At 36.5% G+C, this 20,409-nt stretch overlaps 1 protein-coding gene across 2 annotated transcripts in view; it reads left to right on the top strand.

The window, feature by feature from the left end:
- The first annotated feature begins 599 nt into the window (after positions 1-599).
- The window catches only part of LOC103021992 (B cell scaffold protein with ankyrin repeats 1), a 120,787-nt gene continuing 100,977 nt past the window's right edge, over positions 600-20,409 (top strand). For both annotated transcript variants that reach the window (XM_022678221.2, XM_007255763.4), the window contains exons 1-2: positions 600-759; positions 6,726-7,121. In XM_022678221.2, the coding sequence (XP_022533942.2) occupies positions 747-759; positions 6,726-7,121 (409 nt within the window). In that variant the 5' untranslated portion in view covers positions 600-746. The remainder of the gene's footprint in view (positions 760-6,725; positions 7,122-20,409) is intronic.

Raw genomic sequence — 20,409 nt, 5'->3', positions numbered from 1 at the left:
CATTTATATTTTAAATTAAAAAAGTGCGCTCTAAGTAAAGTGCTAGACTTTCATTGTGGGACTATATTATTAACGATAGCTATATACTATTTTAACATATATATTATAAACACCGCTTATAATGTATTATGATCACAAGTCATAATGCTGAATAAACATGGCTATAATGGGTTATGCATTTCTATAAATATTTATAGCCATGTTTATAATTCCTTATGAATGCATTATAACATGTTATGAATGTGGTTATAGAGTCTAATAGAGATGACATTTACAGAAACTGTTACCTATATTAGGTCATTTATCATAACATTTTTACACTATATAAATAAATAAATAAATTACAAAATAACATTTTCAAACTTTTTAAAGAAGAACCGAAAAAAAAAAACTAAGTTGTGATCTTTTTCATTTTTCAGTGACAGATATTCAGATCAGGATTTCAATTCAGACAAATGTATTGATTAACAGCAGGTGATTTTACTATATTTGCAAGTTGACATAAAACACAGTGTATTTGTATACGTGTGTAGGTGTTTACGGGTCTTTATAGTTGTGAAGAGGGAAGCTGTGGTCTTAACCTGTCTTTATCCAAATCATGCACACATCCCTCTATCTCCGTGACCCGGCAACTCCCAGCCTGTGAGCAGATATCAGCACAAAGGAACCTGTGTGTGTGTTCAAACACACCTTTCCCTCTGCAGCGCTCGCCGCCGCCGCCTGCATCCGCCCGCCCGCGCGCAAAGATGAGCAAAGCATGTGAGTTCTAGCTCTATTTACGCTTTTCTGATCCGCAGCTTAGGATTATCAGCAGAACAGAAGAAGAGTTTGGACTATGAGGAGCAGAGTTAGTAAAATTTAGTGTAAAACTTTATGCTGTACAATAACATAAAGTAATAATCAAGGCAAAGAGTAAGAGTGTACAGGGTGAGGCTTTTATTTAAATAAATGAAAGAACCCTGGTTTTTAAATCACAGTTTTCATGCATCTTGGCATGTTCTCCTCCACTAGTCTTACACACTGCTTTTGGATAATTTTATGTCACTCCTGGTGCAAAAATTCAAGCAGTCCAGCTTGGTGGTTTGATGGCTTGTGATCAACCGTCTTCCTCTTGATTATATTCCGGAGGTTTTTAATTAGGTCAAATTAAAACAGAACAAAACAGAACAGAAGAGTTTAGACTATGAGGAGCAGAGCTATTTAACCTTAGCGTAAAACTTTATGCTGTACAATAACATAAAGTAATAATCAAGGCACAGTGTGAGAGTGTACAGGGAGAGGCTTTATAAAATGGAAGAAAATTAAACCACAGCATCTATGCTTATACACACAATCACTGATGCAGACCATTTTAACCCTAGCAAAGATCTGGGCATTTTTTAATGGTTTATATTAAAATAATTTTTTAAATATAGTAAACATTTAGCCACACTTTCAGTTATAACGTTTAGCAGTTTCGGCAGGAAACTGAGCCGACAGAGCTGAGCTCAGATACTGTTATTTGATGCAAATGTAAATTGCTTGGTAATAAAATGACAAACTGAGTATCCAGTAAAGATAAAAAAAAATGTTACATGTAGCTTCTGGTCCTTTAGACTGTGCTATAAGCTCAATGATGGCAGTCTGAGTGGTTTGAACTTTGTAAAGGCAAGACTAGTATGGATTCTGGTCGCTTCTGATATAGACTCTACTGTACAGATTTGACAATATGATGGATATTTTGGGCTTTATAAAATAGAAAAACAATTAAATACGGCATCCATGCTCATATAGTCCCTGTTTCAGACTTTTTTTAACCCAAATAGAAGTCTGGGCATAATCTTCAATAGGTAATATTAAATTCATTTTCAAACTGTAAACTGTTTAGACATTTCCAGAATTTCCTCCTGATTGAAAGTGATTAAACAATCTCTGAATCTTCAAAACTCAAGTCCCATAAGATTCTCTAAGCTGCTGTCTGAAGATCTATAAATGAAACTAACTGATCCTACAAAACAGGGAAAGACTGTGAAAGCTTTTTTTAAGTTACTTTAAAAGTTCTGCAGATTATCTACAGATTTAAATTTATCTGGTGAAATTCAGATGAGGATTCTCAACAAGATGAAGGTTAGATTCATGATTAGTGTTTGAGGCAGGGATAAGTAAAGTGCATTTAAGAAATATTTCATTAAATAAAAGGCATTAAAAAGAAAATATTCTATCAAAATAACGTGATATTACAAATATACCTCAGAGGAGTATTTTTCAGTCAGCAATTTGTGGCTTCATGTAGTTTACTGGTATTCAGTCCTGTATAGAAACCTGAAATCAGTTCAATCAGTTCAACCAGTTCTTATTCAGTACTGATTAATTATGTTACATTATGTTAGATACAAAATTTCTGTGATTATTAATTTAGCATGGGTGTGGAGAGCTTGAACATATAGAAAATATGTCAGGAAAATGCAATCTATTCTACCCTAATGTTAGAACATGGTTTTGGGTTAAGGTTAAAGTTGGAATAAGAGACAGAATGGTAGTAAAGAGCAAATATTATAGGCTTGTTATTCATTTATACACCAACCAGCCACAAGAAGAACACCACCTTCTTGTTTATACTCTTATTGTCCAATTTATTCAGCTCCACTGATCATATTTACACTCTAAACAGTGATTTTGTGTTTTTATTCAGGAGAACTAATATTATCAAGCTGAGTGAACTTACCAGGCAGTACAACTCAGTAAAACGAGTTCAGAGAAATTCAACCTGAAATTTTCCCATAAGGCTCCTGGCACCACATATTTGCATAGTGGGTGTGGCCTCTCCCTTGTTTACTGTCTTTGTGTTGTCTGTTGCCCAAAGCTACCATATCCTAGGCACGGTTTAATGTAATAGATATGTTGATTCTCAGGCTTCAATGTTGTAGGTTGTAAGAGTAAGCTACTATGGTTCTGTGTTCCTGGTTGTCAAACACTACCAAAAGTGATTTTGTGTTTTAGTCGGAAGAACTAATATTATAAAGTAGAGTCAGCTTATTGGTCAGTACAACTCAATAAAATGAGTTCACAGAACATCGTTCCAAAAAACTTAAAAATGTTTATTGAGCTAATGAAAAAAAATGTGATTTCAACCAACTTTCATTACACTACGCGTCAGTGCTCTTTCTACAGGGTTGATTTATACAGCTTTCCCATAAGGCTCCTGGCACACTATATTTGCATACTGGCTTCTCCCTTACTTACCATCTTTGTGTTGTCTGTTGCTCAAAGCTACTATATCCTAGTCATGCTTAATTTTATTGTGTGTGTTGATTACTGCAATCACTGTTGGCTACAGCCTTCAGGAAAGTGGAGTTGGATGCCCACTTTTTCCACGTCGTGCCTTGTCAGTCTTACAAGCCAGTGGTGTACACATAGCATTTAAGCTGGAAGATGTGGCACATTATATTTAAAATCTGAGTAAAAATGTACTTTTAACTGAAAATGTGCAACGTTAAAACAATATACAAACATCCAAATATATTTGAATAAAAAACAGCCGCTAACTGCCCTGTTCATTGTTTACTTCCATTCAGAGGCAGAGCTAAGGCATGATGCTAACAAAGTGGGCGGGACTGGACACAATGGATGTCCAACTACGTCTTCCTGCAGGCTGCAGTCAGTACCCTCTCGATTGCCATGCCTCAGTGTTGTAGGCTGTAAGAGCAAATGTGTGTGTGTTAAATAAACTAAATTCTTTAAGTCCACAATACTTGAAAAAAACAAACAGTTGAGTTAATTAAACTATTGGTGTGTGAACAAAACTCATTATTCAACTTAACTCAAAGCTAAATGAAAACTTGAATAAGTTAAGTTGAATAAACATAACATTGTATATACTTTCTACTTAACTGAGTCAAATCTAAATGAAAACTTGAATGAGTTAAGTTGAGCCAATGAATAATTATTTTCAGTGTAGGTATTCTCAACATATTTAGCATATTTTTACAGAACTGTTTTCCAAGCCAACATACTGTGAGCATTAAGAACACAGAATAAGGTAACTTGCTGTAAACCCCAATAAGTTAAGTCTACTCAACTCATAGACTGTGTATAGCTGGACAGAGCATCGTCTCTCAAAAGTGAAGCCACCACAGGTCGGGCGCCCCCTGCTGTTTGGTTGCAGAAAGCTGTGTAACCCCACCCATCCCCATAGGTTTCAATGGCAAAACAGAAAACTTTCAATCACGTTTTTTTCTAATATACTGTAATTCTACCTCCATTATTTAAATGCAACAGCTAGTGTAACCTCTGCTTATATTGTACACTTTTTATATCCCCACAGAATTCGTTTTTTAAAACGTTATTCAGCTCTATTTAAAAAGGTGTGGTTGTAAAAGGGCTGGGTTATACTAGCCGGGGTGGGACCAATGACTGAATGGGCGAGATCATAGACTGTGTGAGCTCTGTGGAGGCAGCCCACAGGGGCGGGGTTATTTAAATGAGTAGGCTGTCACTCCACAGTCTTTCTCCCTCCTCTGGTCTCTACTGCGCACACTCAGGTTTCAGGATCACCAACATGGCGGAAGATTTTGGCTTCATTTTCATTAAATGAATGGGAACAGCGACACGGCGTCCATCTTTTTTAACAATGACTCAAATCATTGACTTTGACTCAAATCATTTGCGATAATTCAAGTTTTCAAAACTCATTTTTTTGTCATTTATAATACTGTATATAGTTGAACAAATGTTCATTTTTAAATTCAACATACAAACCACAAGTACTTTACACTCAAAATGTGGTGTAGCTGAAACTTAACTTTTGAAGTTAAAGTAACAGCTGCACGACCGCTCGATCTTACTTGGTTAAGTTGACCAATCCATGCCTAACGCATGCCTAGGATGAGGTGGCTTTGGGGAACAGACAACACAAAGATGGTAAGTAAGGGAGAGGCCACACTCAAAATGCAAATATATGGTGCCAGGAGCCTTATGGGAAAGCTGTAATAAACAACACTGTAGAATGAGCACTGAAAGTTGGTTGAGATCACATTTGTTCATTGGCTAATCGTGCATGCACACAGTGAGTGTATAGGGTGGCCCGGTTCAAGCGGTGCTGGTGCTGCTGGAGTTTTTAAACACTGTGTTCACTCACTGTGCACTCTATAAGACATTCTTATCTAACTGCTCTACCTTGTAGATGTAAAGTCAGATACAGACTTCCATGCTGTTAGTTGAATATATCTGTTTGTTAAACTATTTTCAGCGCAGCAGTGACACTGAGATGTTTAAAAACTCCAGCACCACTGCTGTCTCTGATTCACTCTTATCAGCACACACTTATGGGTGAAAGATAAAAAGGATGTTCTAAGTACCACATTAAAAAAAACGCAAAATAGTTAAATTGTATATATGTTTTATTTAATATTGTGCACAAATGTGTTATCTAGGTAATTATGTATTTGCTTCCTCAGCATTTTGTTTATTTAATATTTTCAGTGTTGCTGACAAATAACAAGAATAACAAGAACACAAACATATACATCAGTGTAATGACTAGTTTATGAAGAAATACACATATAAAGAACAATCTTAGCCATTTCAAATTGATGGGTTAATAACATCTCTTACTAAAGATTTTTAAGCCCAGAAGAAACTGTATTTACTCTGTTAATAACCTTGTTTGTATGAAAAAGTAACAGCAATATTACATTTCTGTGTTGAACTGAATGATACTTCCTGACAGTTCTTTTGTTGCTACAATTGGTCACATGACTGCAGTAACTCGATCTTATTTGAACAGCTACTGAAGATTGGGGAAATCGGGACTGAAGAGTCTTAAATAATATTAATATTTAAAAAACAAATCTGATGAAATATCATTTAATATGTCATATATGACATTTGTACAATTATGCCAAAGCAATATATTTTTAGATTTACTTGATCAAGATGTATCATCAGATATTAAGGACACATGCAGTGTTTAAGCACTGGCAGCTGGTGACAGCAAAGCTTCAGCCAGTATTTTCTTATTTGAACTGTGTGGTATGTCATGGTAATCTGTGTGGGTTTGGTCTCCGAATCTGCCCTGTGCCTATACCCCAGTCCCATTTCCACACTCAGGGTTGCCAGGTATAAACAATAGCATGCAGACAGTGTTCTGTAGCCATGGTAATAGGCGAGCTGGCAAGCTATGTTTCTACTAAACAGGTAATCACTGAGCTCCAGTAAGGTTGCTAACCATAGCTGGACTATTTACCACCACCACTAGCGTAGAAGAGATGGGAATTTTGGACATAGAAACGTCTCGTCTCGTGTCCCTGCTGTGCAAAACCATATACAGTGGTCCTGTGAGGTCCTTACAATTGAAGAACAGGGTGAAAACAGGATAATAAAGTATGCAGACAAACAGTTCTCAGTGCAGCTAATAAAAAGTGGACAGCGAGTTTACAGTATAATGTTATGGGTGCCCAGTGTGTGTGTGTGTGTGTGTGTGTGTATCTAAAAATCTGTTATTCAGCAAGAGGCATACATAATTCAGGAGCTGCTGTGAAACTAATATGTAAGTTATGTAGCTATGAGAGCGAGGAAATGAAACGTGGACCCGCATACAGGCCCTTAGGGGTTAAAGGGTTAATCAAAGCCGCCATGATGATGAGCAACCTTAATTAAGGTGAACAAGAGTGCGAATGATTTAAAATTACTCCGACCCTTCAGCCGCCGACCTCCATTCTCACCTTTTGTATCCCTTCCGGCTCTAGCTGAGGACCTCTTGATCATCTACGAGTCTGAGGCGGAGCAGTGGGCCTCCTACCTGCGCTCGCTCCTGGCCGACTCCATTCCAGAGGCCGGAATCTGTTGCTATGACATCGGCATGGTGACGAGTCGCCGGGACAACTTCCTGCAGCTGAGCAACTACAAGTGCAAGCTTCTTATCTTGTCACGGGGGATGCTGGAGGGTCTGTGCCAGCTACGCCGCTTCTTCCTGGCCCACGTGCTGCGGCCCGAGGCACGGGTGGTTGTGCTGCTGTGTGGGGTGGACAGCCTGACGCCCCTGCTGGAGCTCATCCCGCTGAAGGGAGAAGAATGCCTGCTGATATCCAGTGAGCAAGATGCACAGGAGTACCGCTCGGCAGTGGCCGAGATCGTCCGCAGAGGTGAGGCCTGAAACACACAAAAAAAGAAAATACACTCTGCTGAGTCTGTTTGGGCAAATGTAATAGTATCCATAACTGTAAACATTCAGAAGTTGAAAAAAACTCAAAATTTTAAGGCTACATTTTAGTTTTAGGCTTTGCTCACATTACAAGCCATATTGCTCAAATCCGATTTTTTGCTCAGATCAGATTTGGCTTGTCGGCTCACATTCACATCTGTGTGTAATGTGGACGACTCTGTCCCTAAAACGCCTCATTAATAAGTTATATAAATTAATAAGTATATAAACCTTGTCTTCTTCACCAAAAACAAATTTAAGAGACAACTCAAGCAGACACCCGCTGGAACACTTTGTCTAACTCAGACAGTAACCGGCTGTTTAAAACTGTTTACTTTAACAACACATGTGTAGTACACATCGGATGTGTAGAACAAAACGCAAAGTAGTAGCGGTAGTGAAGTGAGTAAAATACATTACAGTACCACACTTGCGTAGTACAAATCGGGTTTCCAGTTCAAATCGTGTAGTGACAGGTACATACAAGGAGGCAGGAAGACATCGGGGTCACTTCCTGTATCCAATATTTCAAATGAAAAGCTCTCTACATAAGTTATGTAATCGTGATTCATGGCATTTAAAAAAAAATCCACCAAAACTTTGGGAATATAATTGGGCTACTGCTGCTGCAATATATATATATATATATATATATATATATATATATATATATATATATATATATATATATATATATATATATAAGAATGAATGAAATATGTTGCTTAATATGGGAATGTATTGCATATAAAGTTGAAGAGGACTGCAAAAATGCATTGTGACACCCCAACTAAAAAATGCACCATTTGTATTTAATTTCTCAGCTGATAAGAAACAGTATCACCAGCTAATAGGCTTAATTCACTAATTCCATGTGAACAGGGAATACATACAGCTCCAGAAAAAAATAAGAGACCACATAAGTTTCTAATATTATTATTTATAGGTATATGTTTGAATAAAATGAACATTTTGTTGTTACAATTACAAATGAAAATACTGTAATAATTATGAAAAAGATGCAGTGCTTTAAGACTTCAAATAACGTTCATATTTATTTAGAAACAACAATACTAATATTCTGAGAGATGTTCAACCAAATATAACTCCATTGCAACCTCTGCAATGTAATCAAGAGAAGGATGCATGTTCACAAGCCATCAAACTAAACTGAGCTGCTTGAAAGTTTGCACCAGGAGGGAAATAAGGTCAGCCAAAAGTAGTGTGAAAGACTGGTGGAGAGCACGCCAAGACATAACAAGTTTACTACAATTTGGGACAGATATTTAGCAACACAAGTCCCTAATCATCAATTCAGTTTTTTATTGTTGTTTTTGAACATTCACTGGTCGTCCTTAGTCATTTATACATATATTATGACTAGTCATATTAGTAATGTATATATATTAAGCAGGCCAGGGAGCAGAGAGCAGTGCACCTGTGTGCAGGGTACATTAGAGAAACAGTAGACTCCGCTCTGGATATTGAAACACAAGCAGAGGAAGTTCAATTTAATAATAAACCCAACTGAATTACACTAAATGCCCATATTAAATTTCCTTTCCACCCAGCTGAAGGAAGTATCCCCCCTCCCGATGCAGAAGTCTCACTGTGCTAAATAACTTGGCGCAGCAGGTTAAGCAGCACTAGAGGAAATTAATCAGGTTTACATTCCGCCAACGTGATTGGTGATCCTGAGGACTGTAATTACAGAGCAGTGTGAGTGGGGAGGGGACCAGAGCGGGAGCCATTTTCCACATGTTTGAATCTTCATTATCCCCCAAGACCTGACAAGACAATTACGATTCCTCTGTAACTACACCACAGCGCAGCGCAGTGCAGTGTGCACAAAAAAAATACTCTGGGAACATTTCAGAAGCTGCAGGGTTAAACATTTTCACATATCTTAAAATAAAAAAATAAAAAATCCAGTGTAATCTACTTTAACCCTTTAATGAGCAACCCGCATTGATTTCTAGCTTATTTAATGCTGACTGAGGTTTTCTTTGTTCTATCTTTTAAAAAATCAATTATTATTATGATTAAATATTCAATGGTATCTTTAAATATCTTGTTTTTGAGTGCCACAGATAATTTTTTTCATTTGTGGAGTTATAAATATAAAGTAAATTTGGGAGTTTGATCCACGCCCTTACTCCTCTCGCTCTCCGCCCTACATTAAAACGTCACTTCCACTGTACCTGCATGTCGAACAACTTCGCACCCACCTCCTCCCCATCTTCCTCCTTCTTTCCTTCTTCCTTTTCTCTTTTCTTCTTCGTGTGTAGGGTGGCTTCAGCTTCATGCTTTTCCAGCGAAGCTCCCCCAAACTCCTGCCCAAATCCTCTGAGTTCGCCCCCCCCCTTTCCCTTCTCATTCCAGTCCAAGACATAGGAAATACTAGCAAATACTTAAAATAATTTATGGACAAAAATATATTTTTGTATTTACACACATGGTTCAAAATGACCCATTTATCAAAGTGGAAAATAAAATAAAGTAACTTTTTTACTATGATCATTAGTTTCAAGTAGTTACTTTAGCTGTGCGTGCAGGCAAACACTTATTTAGTATTTGCGACGTTTGTCATTTTGCCACTCTATAGGTAGAGGGAGTCTAAATGAAGCATTTTTAATATAAGATTAGATAATTTTACTACACATAATTATTAGCTAGCTAGCTGTTGAAATATACTATTTAAGTTAGCTAAATCTACTGTAGATTTTAGTGTAGTTTTATTTATAACTACGTGGCTAAGTATAATGGTGCCTATTTATCAAAGTAGTTAGCTTGTTGTTAAACCTCTAAAAAATCCATAATGTGATAACAGCGGATTTCTAAAGCATTCTCATAAAATATATTTTGTATTTGTAAGGCTATTTTCTGTGAAGCTTTAAAAGTATTTTTGTATAATTGTTTGTTTGCAGTTTGTGGTACATTTTTGTTACATTATTTCTTATCATAATTGTTATTTTATACACAATCTATGTTTTTTTTACAAAATGTACAAAGGTTTACAGATTTTTTTAAGTTTCTACTGAATGTTAGAAACTTTTATCGTTTCGCAGAAATACTTTGTAGCTAAGCGAACTACTTTGTCAAATAGCCTACCAATGGATTTAGCTAAGTAGCTAGCTAAGCTAACTTTTAGCTAACTACAGTGAATATGTCACAAGCTAATAGCTAGCAAATAATAATTACACATAACTTTCTGACAGGTAAAGTATTTACTTTTAAGGTAAACTAAACTGAATCAAATAGTATGTACGTACCAGAGACTGTAAAAAAGATGGACGCCGTGTCGCTGTTCCCATTCATTTCAATGAAAATGAAGCTAAAATCTTCCGCCATGTTCGTGATCCTGATACCCAAGTCTGCGCAGTAGAGACCAGAGGAGGGAGAAAGACTGTGGAGAGACAGCCTACTCATTTAAATAAACCCAACCCTGAGAGCTGCCTCCACAGAGCTCACACAGTCTAACCCAGCCCTTTTACAATAACCACACCTTTTTGAATAGAGCTGAATAATGTTTTTAAAAAACGAATAAAAAAATAAAAAAATTAACAATATAAGCAGAGGTTACACTAGCTGTTGCATTTAAATAAAGGAGGTAGAATTACAGCATATTAGAAAAAAACGTGATTGAAAGTTGTCTGTTTTGCCATTGAAACCTATGGGGGTGGGTGGGGTTACACAGCTTTCTGCAACTGAACAGCAGGGGGCGCCTGACCTGTGGTGGCTTCACTTTTGAGAGACGATGCTCTGTCCAGCTATATACAGTCTATGGTTTGTACAGTTATCCTTCACTACTGTCCTCAGATATTTTTTCAAAATAATTAGATCAAAATATCATGATTTAATTTCAAGTTGTCTGAACACTACCTGTTGGTACTGTGTGTATTTTAAAATTTAAAAAAAGTTCTCAGTACCTCGTTTTTAATGTTAGAACTTTCAGAATTCAATTAAGTGTTGGGATACTTTGCTCCTTCCCATACCATACTAAGTTGTGGCCACAACTTAGGACCTAGCTCCCACCCCTTACTAATTTATGGAAAAAACTTAGGATCATGTTCCTGCATCTAAAGATATCACTTCCATGCCTAAGCTAACTAAGCTGGGGGTACAACTTAGGATCTTGTTCCCACTACTTGCTAATTTGTGGCCACAACTTAGGATCTTGTTCCCCCAGCATAGGATAAAAAATTTCATGTAATTATAGGACAGTTTCTAGTAAAATTAATAGTTATTCTGTTTTCTAAGAAATATATGATACTTTTTTAAGAATTAAAATATGTTAAAAGTGAAAGATGTCGTGTAAATATAGGACATTTTTTTGTAAAATGACAGTAATAGTTTTTAATCATAGTAAAGACAATAACTGTATTCTTACGGTTTATATCTGTTTTACACTTTTTTTTACAGTGTGGGTAAAAGTCTTAACAAGAGGAATGATTTTAGCCTTGTTTTTAAAACCTGACTATAACTGGAATTAAATAATCACATTTTTTGGTGTCAATATGGTGCATAATTAAGCAATAGAACACGAGAGGGAGTGTGTTACTGCAAATAACATCACGGCTGTGAGTTGGTCGTAGGCACGAGCCGAAGGTGACCTCGAGTGTTCTATTGCTTTACAAAATAAATAAATAAAATAAATCGAAGAACCTTAAGAAATTCAGAATGAATATGATTTAATATGGACTGTGCCTTCCGCCAAAAAGTAGTTCCACAAAATCTGTAACAGAACTGTAACTTAACCACAAAACGGCGTATAGTTCATACAGAGTAACACCACGGACGTTAGCTTGAAATCAAAATTGGGAATAAGTGAAGATGGTAAACGTTAGGAGCGTGAAATAACGCTAAACTCTCCTCTCCTGCTCAGTGAAGTCGTCTTCAGGTGAAAGCTGTGCGTGTTTTAAGCATTTCTGCCTGTTTTGCTGGGTGGTGTTGGTTTTAGCTAGCTGGCTGGACTGTGGTTAGGTTAGCGTAGCTTGCTTTGGCTCAGCATTAACTTAGCTTAGCCTAGCCTGGCTGGTTAAGTTACCGTTCTGGCTGTCAGACGGCATTAGCCTAGTTATTTTCTTTCCCTTTTTCCACAAAAGACAAGCCAGCGCTGCGGGCGAGCGTGTTGTGGCTGAACGCTAGCCTGTGCTAAGCTAACGCTGCTGTTGGTGTCACTGGAGGTGATGAGTCTAAGCTGTACTGTGTATATACGCTGTTACTCGGCAACACGTAGGAGGAGTGATACAGGTTTAGCGTGAGAAGGCCGTGCTGTTATCACAAATATCATCACGGCTAGAACACTTCTCAACCAATCAGATTGTGAGGTCGGAACTAACTGTTGTATAATATGCAGAGGTTGCCGACTTTCAGTCAGTCAATCACTACAGACCTCCAAACTTCTTGTGGCCTTCAGATCAGCTCAAGAACTGTAGAGCATAGAGAGCTTCATGGATTGGGTTTCCATGGCTGAGCCAAAATGCAATGCAGGCAAGCAGGTAGTTCTGGCAATATAGTGCCGATATTATGAGACAGAGTAACTGTACTGTAAGATTAGTTGCAGATACAGATAGGTGTTCACTACTTCTCAATTTCTCAGTGCTTATAACACCTCATAACACCTCACACACACAGTTCCAACATCTCTCCTGAAAACAGTGCTCTCAATAAACCCTGTATATGAGAACCTCCTCTCAAATAACCCCAGGACATCCGAGAAGCAGATATTAAAAAACAACTGAACAACTGGAACTGTTTTCTCTCTCTGTTTACCTCAGTTTACAACCTGTAGCTAACAAAGGCAATCTGATCTGTGTGTGAGCGAGGACTGTCACACTGCACTGCAAGACAGCATAAATCTAAAGATTCTATAGAAAGCATTTGTTCAGCATTTTAACTAAACCCTACACTGTAAAATCTGATACGTTGACTAAACTCAAAACTTTTGTTGTAACCATTTAACTAATAAATTTTAAGTTCGTGTAATATAATTTTTAAGTGCAGTAAACTTAACAAATACATATACATATATATATTTCAAATTAATATTTTCCTGAACTTGTATTTAGTCTTTTTCCGGTTTCATTCAACTATTTTTTTAAATAGAAAAGAGTAAAGAATTAAAAGTACTGAGAGCACCAAGTATTTATTCATAATATGTGAGCTACAAGTTTACCTAAGGTAGCCCGGGAGAATCACTACACACTGATGGTGAGTGTCAGAAACTGGGGGACACACCCAGTATGCAAATTGATTGTGACAGAAGCCAATGGAAAAGAAGCTGTTAATGGTAACAGACTAAACTCAGTTATTATAAGTTGATTCAACTCAAAGATCTCAGTTTAAGTGTATATGTGCCCACAAATGTTCAACTAACTCAAAATAGTTGAGTAATGTTTAGAAATATCCAATTGCTATGTAAAACAGACTTAATTTATTTGTGTTCAAACAACTTCTGGGTTTACAGTGTATCAGACCTGAATTATGTTCCATAGATGGAAAAATATAAGAATGCTGTTTTCTGTCTGTGATGCACACAAAAAACTACACTACTATCCTAATTTAAAATATATATATTAAAATAAATCCAATTAACCAAAAATATTTTATTCTTAAACATGAAAAAAGGGTTCTAAATGCCCTAAAGTCTACGTTGATTTTTTTTTTTGCAGTGGGCGGGGCTAAGCTACTGTTTCATTGGCTGGTTTATGATCTATTCTAAAGGACAACAGGTCTCAACTAGTGTTCTGTTCAACAAAACAATTGTAAGAAGAAACTACATGATATCCATTGTTATTGACGAAGGTTAAGTTATTTCATGTACTACACTTTGTTTAGGGTGAAAAATGACCAGTTGCTATTTTACACACCTATTTACAAAAACTATAGCTTAGCTTCAGTCTACCCTATAGCTAGGCTAGTGTATGCATGGTGCTTTTCACAAGCCAACCCCAAAAAAGAGCTAAAATAAAAGAGTGTAGTTTGTTCTGAGGTTCAGATCAGTTGATGAGTTTGTTTACCTGGAGGATTTTCTCCCTCTGTTTGGTTTGGTTTCACACAGGCATAAACATAAACGCAACAAAATGCGCATCAATAAACCATGCGAGCACATTGTCTACTCTGATTGGTCAAAGTTAATTTAGATTCTGTGGTTGTTTTGAGCGGCACCTGAGTGTGATTACTGTTTTCACTCCTGCTCAACCGAACCGCACTAAGAGCATTTTCACACCAGCATTAGTGGGCCCGGTTAAAAAAGACTTTTTTTTTTTTGAAAGTTTGTTTGTATTCTTGGTGCAGTTCGATTGAGCAGGTGTGAAAACAGTAATCCAGTTCGGGTGCAGATTAAAACAACTGGACTGAGACCAGCTAGTCGAGGTGGTCTTGATTTGGTCCTAAATGAACTCTGAAGTGTTTCGATCCGACCCAGCTATTCAGTTGGGGTATATCTGTCTTAAATTCGATTTTATTGATTTTTTGTCATGATTTTTTTTTTTTACAATATTAAAATTAACCTTTTTCTGTTTTTAGTTCATTTGTTTTTCTTTAAAGGCCCTGGCAGTTTACAGCAAAATTTTACAACTTTAGGTTTCTATGGTCCAGATCAGTTATAGAGTATGTGTACTTGGAGGATTTTCTCCCCCTGTTTGGTTTGGTTTCACACAGGCATAAATCTAAACGCAACAAAATGAGCATCAAGAAACGACGCAAGAACATTGTCTACTCTGATTGGTCAAAGTTAATATAGTTTCTGTGGTTGTTTTGAGCCGCATCTGAGTGTGATTACTGTTTTCACACCTTGCTCAAAGTTTGATTGAGCAGGTGTGAAAAAAGTAATCCTGTTCGGATGCAGATTAAAACAACTGGACTGAGACCAGCTAGTCGAGGTTGTCTTGATTTGGTCCCAAATCAAGCGTTTTGGAGCGTTTTGCTTGTGGTGAGAACTTGATCTGGTCTCGATCCGACCCAGCTAATCAGTTGAGGTATATCTGTCTTAAATGAGACTTTATTGATTTTTTGTCATGATTTGTTTTTATTTTTTATTTGTTTTACAATACTAAATTGAATTATTTTCAAGTTTTTTGTTCATTTGTTTTTCTTTAAAGGCCCTGGCAGTTTACAGCTAAATTTTAACTTAACCCCCAAATTTTACAGCTAAATTTTCTGCACTGGATTTTGTACAATTTATGGTTATTGACAGGACCTGAAGAGCTCGGCAAAAATAAAGAGAAATATAAAGGGGAGTTCTAAAACTTTTGACGTGTGTTGTATATTTAGTGCAACCATAGTTTTACATTTCAGTGGAAAGACAACCGTCTATGAACTCTTGTTATTTAGCTAAGCTAAGGTTAATACAGAACTCCAGCAGTTTAACGCTAGTTAACAGGGAGCTGGAAACATACCGGTACCCTGCCAGCTTAAGCACATGGTAAAGCTAATAAGCAAAATCACACACCCCGCACTGTACAATCTGAAAAGCGCTAATTATATTATTATACATTTCTATTCAGTAACAGTGCCTTTATAATATGCTATTCATTTCAGCTTTTCAACCGTTACAACAGCGCAGCAGTGGAACCTGTTTCTTGTTGATTGCTCTGTGTGCAGATGCACTTCCACAATGCTTTGTCTGCAGTGAATAAGGCGTTTCTGCCTGAAGCGTGAAAGTCTGCTGTAATTAACAGCTGATTAAGGCTGACCACACTGCGGAGTGTTAGTTTGGCCTTTGAGGTGCGGTAATTGCTGGAGCATTATCACAACTCCGCTCAGTGCCGCTGCCTTTTGTGCACAGCGGGTCCACCTCTCAAGAACAAGTTAGGACACAGCCGTTCTCATTAACATTTCCATTCTCTCGCCGCACTCGCACACAGTCATTTGGCAGCGTATACACAGTGTTCTGTTCAGAACCCTCACTAGTGCATTCTCTCTCCCACACACACACACACACACACGCCTCTGACTCCTCTTTCCCTCACTCACACTCAGACGTACATTCAGGTGCACAGTAACCTCCCAATGTACTGCGGGTCACAGACGTCAACTCCGCTGTTCTGCGAGTGTACATAGTGTTTTTTTTTTTTTTTTCTGTTTATTCGTGGCTGTTTGTTCTTCATTATAAAATAATGCTTTATTCACTTGTTGGGTAAGGATGGGATAAATGATTTTGGCCCAAACCCATTTATCTTTTGTACTCCTACACCTTGTTTTTGAGTGTAATGCATCCCCTTGGAACAGAGTTACAAAATGTAGGGGTAAAATTCTCCCCCTCAGAATTGGAACAACCCTTTAAGCACCTGATACAGATATAACAACTACTGCAATGGAGCGCTAAAGTTCAGCAACCTAGCTGCTGGTTAACTAGTTAACATCATGTTTGTCTGCAGAAAAAGGGCATGGGATGAGGAGCTGAAATGAACTTTTATTAATATAGTATAATCTGAAAACATACAGTCAAATTAACATTTTCTGCTAATGTTCGATATTTTTGTCCCAGTCAAAATGTCAAAATGTGTCAAAAAACCTAAAAATAACCATTCTGTTGAATTCCATGGCCCAGAATTGTATGGAAAAGTGTGCTCATTTGTCTGTATATGTTTTAAACTTAAGGAGCTATGCCAATTTCTTCATAATTTTTTCAGGTTCGAAATTGGGATAGATGCATTAAAGGGTTAGAAATAAGCCCCACAGGACATTTTTTGTCCTGTTACTAGTCATAATCTTAAAGTAGACACTTTAAAGATTAAGAAAAATCTTAAGATGTTTTTATTTAATGCACAGGATTTTAGTATATTGTGAAAACATACAGTCAAATTAACATTTTCTGCTCATTTTTTATATTTTTGTCCCAGAATTAAGTCAAAATGTGTCAAAAACATAAAAATAACCATTCTATTGAATTCCCTAGCCCAGAATTGTATGGAAAAATGTGCTCCTTTGTCTGTATAGGTTTTTAAAATAGACATTTTAAAGATAAAAAAAAAAACAGGTGGTGAAAAAAAAACTATGTGCTTGTGGACCCCTGTTTCCATCTAGACTATAACTTTTAGTTTCTTTTCTTTTTAAACGCTGCAGCCTCTGCCTTCTGTTGCACCGTTCAAGGTGGAACGGGAAAGTTAGCTAGCTACTGAGATGAACTACTAACGATTTGTTTATGATTGTTATGAAGAAAACGGCCATAAAACACTGAAACTACACATTAAGCTTGTATTCATGATCATTTTTAAAAAGGAAAATATTTCATTTATGGGTTTCTTTGGCTGGTAAAGGTAATCATAGTTAGCGCTCTTATGCTGCAACTTAAATGGACTTTTAGCTGTGTGGAGTTTACATAAGTTCCACATAATGTATCCCCTGTTTCACTACAGGACACGTGATTTTATCTCCCTTGCGCTCATATTCTAATCCCATACAGAATTCTGCAGCTTTCTCAGGGTATTCTGTCATTATTTCCCAGCTAGCTGGCGGCTGTAAACAGAAGTGACTGTAAAACTGCTGGAGTGGAAATAGTGCTTATAATTAAACAAATATACATGAAAATGAAAGGAATTCTATCTGTAATTTTTATCTGTAATTAATTCTATCTGTCTAGCTAAAACTAGACTAAAACCAATAATAATTAAATGACTAAAATGTGAATACAAATATTATAGACTTTAGTCAAAAGATTGAAATTAAAACTAAATTAAATGTGTCTAAATAACACTGCTGTAGATAGAATGCAGCACTAAAATACTGAGCATTGTGAGTCCACATAAATGCAGTAGTCCATCCACATTTCTATCTGCTTTACAGTAACTGTTTCCAAATATATACTGAACAATGGAGCAGGATTCTGAAGCAGTAACCTATGCACCAGCTCTCCGGCTCATTCTCTCACAGCTCAACAGCTCCATTTTGCCATGATAAAGCCTGCTTAGTCTGTCACCTGTTTCCATGAGAACACTGCGCGCCGCTCTGATGCCTGTGGAACTAGCGCTGACAGCTCGCACCCTTTATTTGCACCGACAGTTTTTCACTGAAATTTCTGCACAGCGCCGCAGGGCTGCGGCCACCGTGTCCAGCCTGCGCTTCTCAACAAATAAACATATGTAGCCTATAACAATAAAACATACACTGTCCTTTTGTTTCTGCACACATTTGTTTAATGTTTTGTGTTTCCTGATAGAAATCACTGTTGATGTGCTTGATAATGCCGTCGCTAAGCTCTAATGTATTAGCGTGCTCATTGCAAATGATGTCATGATGTCATGGTTTAATTTGCATTTTTTATTTGCATTGTTTTATATACATTGTTGAACATCATAATGATTTGATATTACAGATGATTTGATATCCCAGTCTGCATTGTTGCTGAGCATTTAATGCTGCACACAAAGCACTGTTTCTTACTATAATCTTAGAATACTCTATATACAGACATATTGAGATTAGTGCTGTCAAGTGATTATAAAATAAATTAATAATAATTACATGCTCTGTGATTAATTCATTTAAAATCAAATTTTAAACTGTACAATTCAAATGAATTTTAGCTGAGGTGCAAATGAATAACTGGCATAGACTCAAAATATCCATGTTAATACTTTTTATAGTTCGATTTACATTTATTCATCTAAAAATTACAATAAAATATGCCACAGATATACGAAATATGTTGCTCTGCAATAATAAAACATAGGCTACCAACCATGCATGCTTTAAAAATTAGATGCAAATATTAAAAGAATTTAGATATTTTATATTTAGATATTTTGATCAAAAGCTTACTTAATAAAGTCTAAATAAAACATAATAGTCAAGATAAAATGTACAAAAAAGTTTTTTTGTATTATTTGTAGTTTACATGTTTGAATGAATAGAATAAAGCTGGCCTTTTATTATGAAGCCAAAAATGGCAGATTAGCCATAATGGCTAACGGCTAACTGGCGGTGCTAACTGTTTTCTGAGCTGAATTTATTTTGATAACAGATGGATGGCACTGTGCTGGTTATATCAGTAGGTTATGTGATTTGATATGATACGTGGATTATATTGGCACAATGCTAGCTAAGTGCTAAACCTATATTATCCCAGATACTAACTCTATTCTGAGATGATCAATCACTGGATTTTGATATCAGAATGATGTTGCTGATCTGGTTAGATAGAGTAAGTCCTGCTGTTTAATAGGAATTTGTGTATGATGTCTCTATGTTACTTTAGTCTTCAGTTATGATCTGTTTGATTAGCCTCTATCATGTTACAGTGATGGAAACTGCTGCAGGGCTTTATACCCCTCTAGCCAATAGTTTCATGTATATCTGCTCCATAGAGTTTTACTGCATTGGCAGTACTTCTCTACAGTAGAGATGGGACAAATACTGATATTGGGATATATTGTATTAACTTTCTATGCAATATACCATTGCATTAAAAAAATGAATATCTTTGAAAAGTTACTTATTTTCAGTAATTCAATTCAAAATGTGAAACTCAGACAATTAAAATATTATATAAGACCGATTGGTACTTTCGGCAGTGTGGACAGTGTGCCAAGTCCTGCTGGAAATGAAATCTGCATCTTAAAAGTTGTCAGCAGAAGGAAGCATGAAGTGCTGTAAGATTTTGTGGGAAAACACTGCACTGGCATTAGACTTAATATAACACAGTGGATCAACACCAGCAGATGACATGTCTCTTCAAACCATCTCTGATCATCAGTAAATTTTGCTTTTTATTTGGAAATCAAGGGACCTAAAGAGTCTGGAGGAAGAGTGGAGAGAAACACAGTCCAAATTGCATGAGGTCTTTTAAGATGCAGGTTTCATTTTCCAGCAGGAGTTGGCACACTGCCCACATTGCCAAAAGTACCAATGGGTTTTATGTAATATTCACATTTTCTGAGACACTGATTTTTGGGTTTTCATTGGCTGTAAGCCATAATTACTAAACGCTTAAGATAGATCACTAAACTTTTCTATTATATTAATTTTATTTTAAGATGTACTAGTATTATTGATGCCTTGTGTCAAATATCATTATTTTTATTGAAACATAGGTGCTCTAAACTTCCAATTTGACTTATTAAAGTTACTGCTATTACCCCATTACTCTTTGCTGGCACAAATCAAATGATTAGGGTAAACCTGCTGTGAAATATATTAGTTAGGAAATTGACACTAATAAATCCATATATAAATAAATTTCTGGTATTTGTTTATTTAGGAGTTTTATATCCTCTTCAGTAACA

Source organism: Astyanax mexicanus, chromosome 8 (assembly GCF_023375975.1).
Source record: "Astyanax mexicanus isolate ESR-SI-001 chromosome 8, AstMex3_surface, whole genome shotgun sequence".
NCBI lineage: Eukaryota > Metazoa > Chordata > Actinopteri > Characiformes > Acestrorhamphidae > Astyanax > Astyanax mexicanus.
The sequence above is the reverse complement of the archived record's forward strand: the minus strand, read 5'-3'. Positions and strand labels throughout refer to the sequence as shown.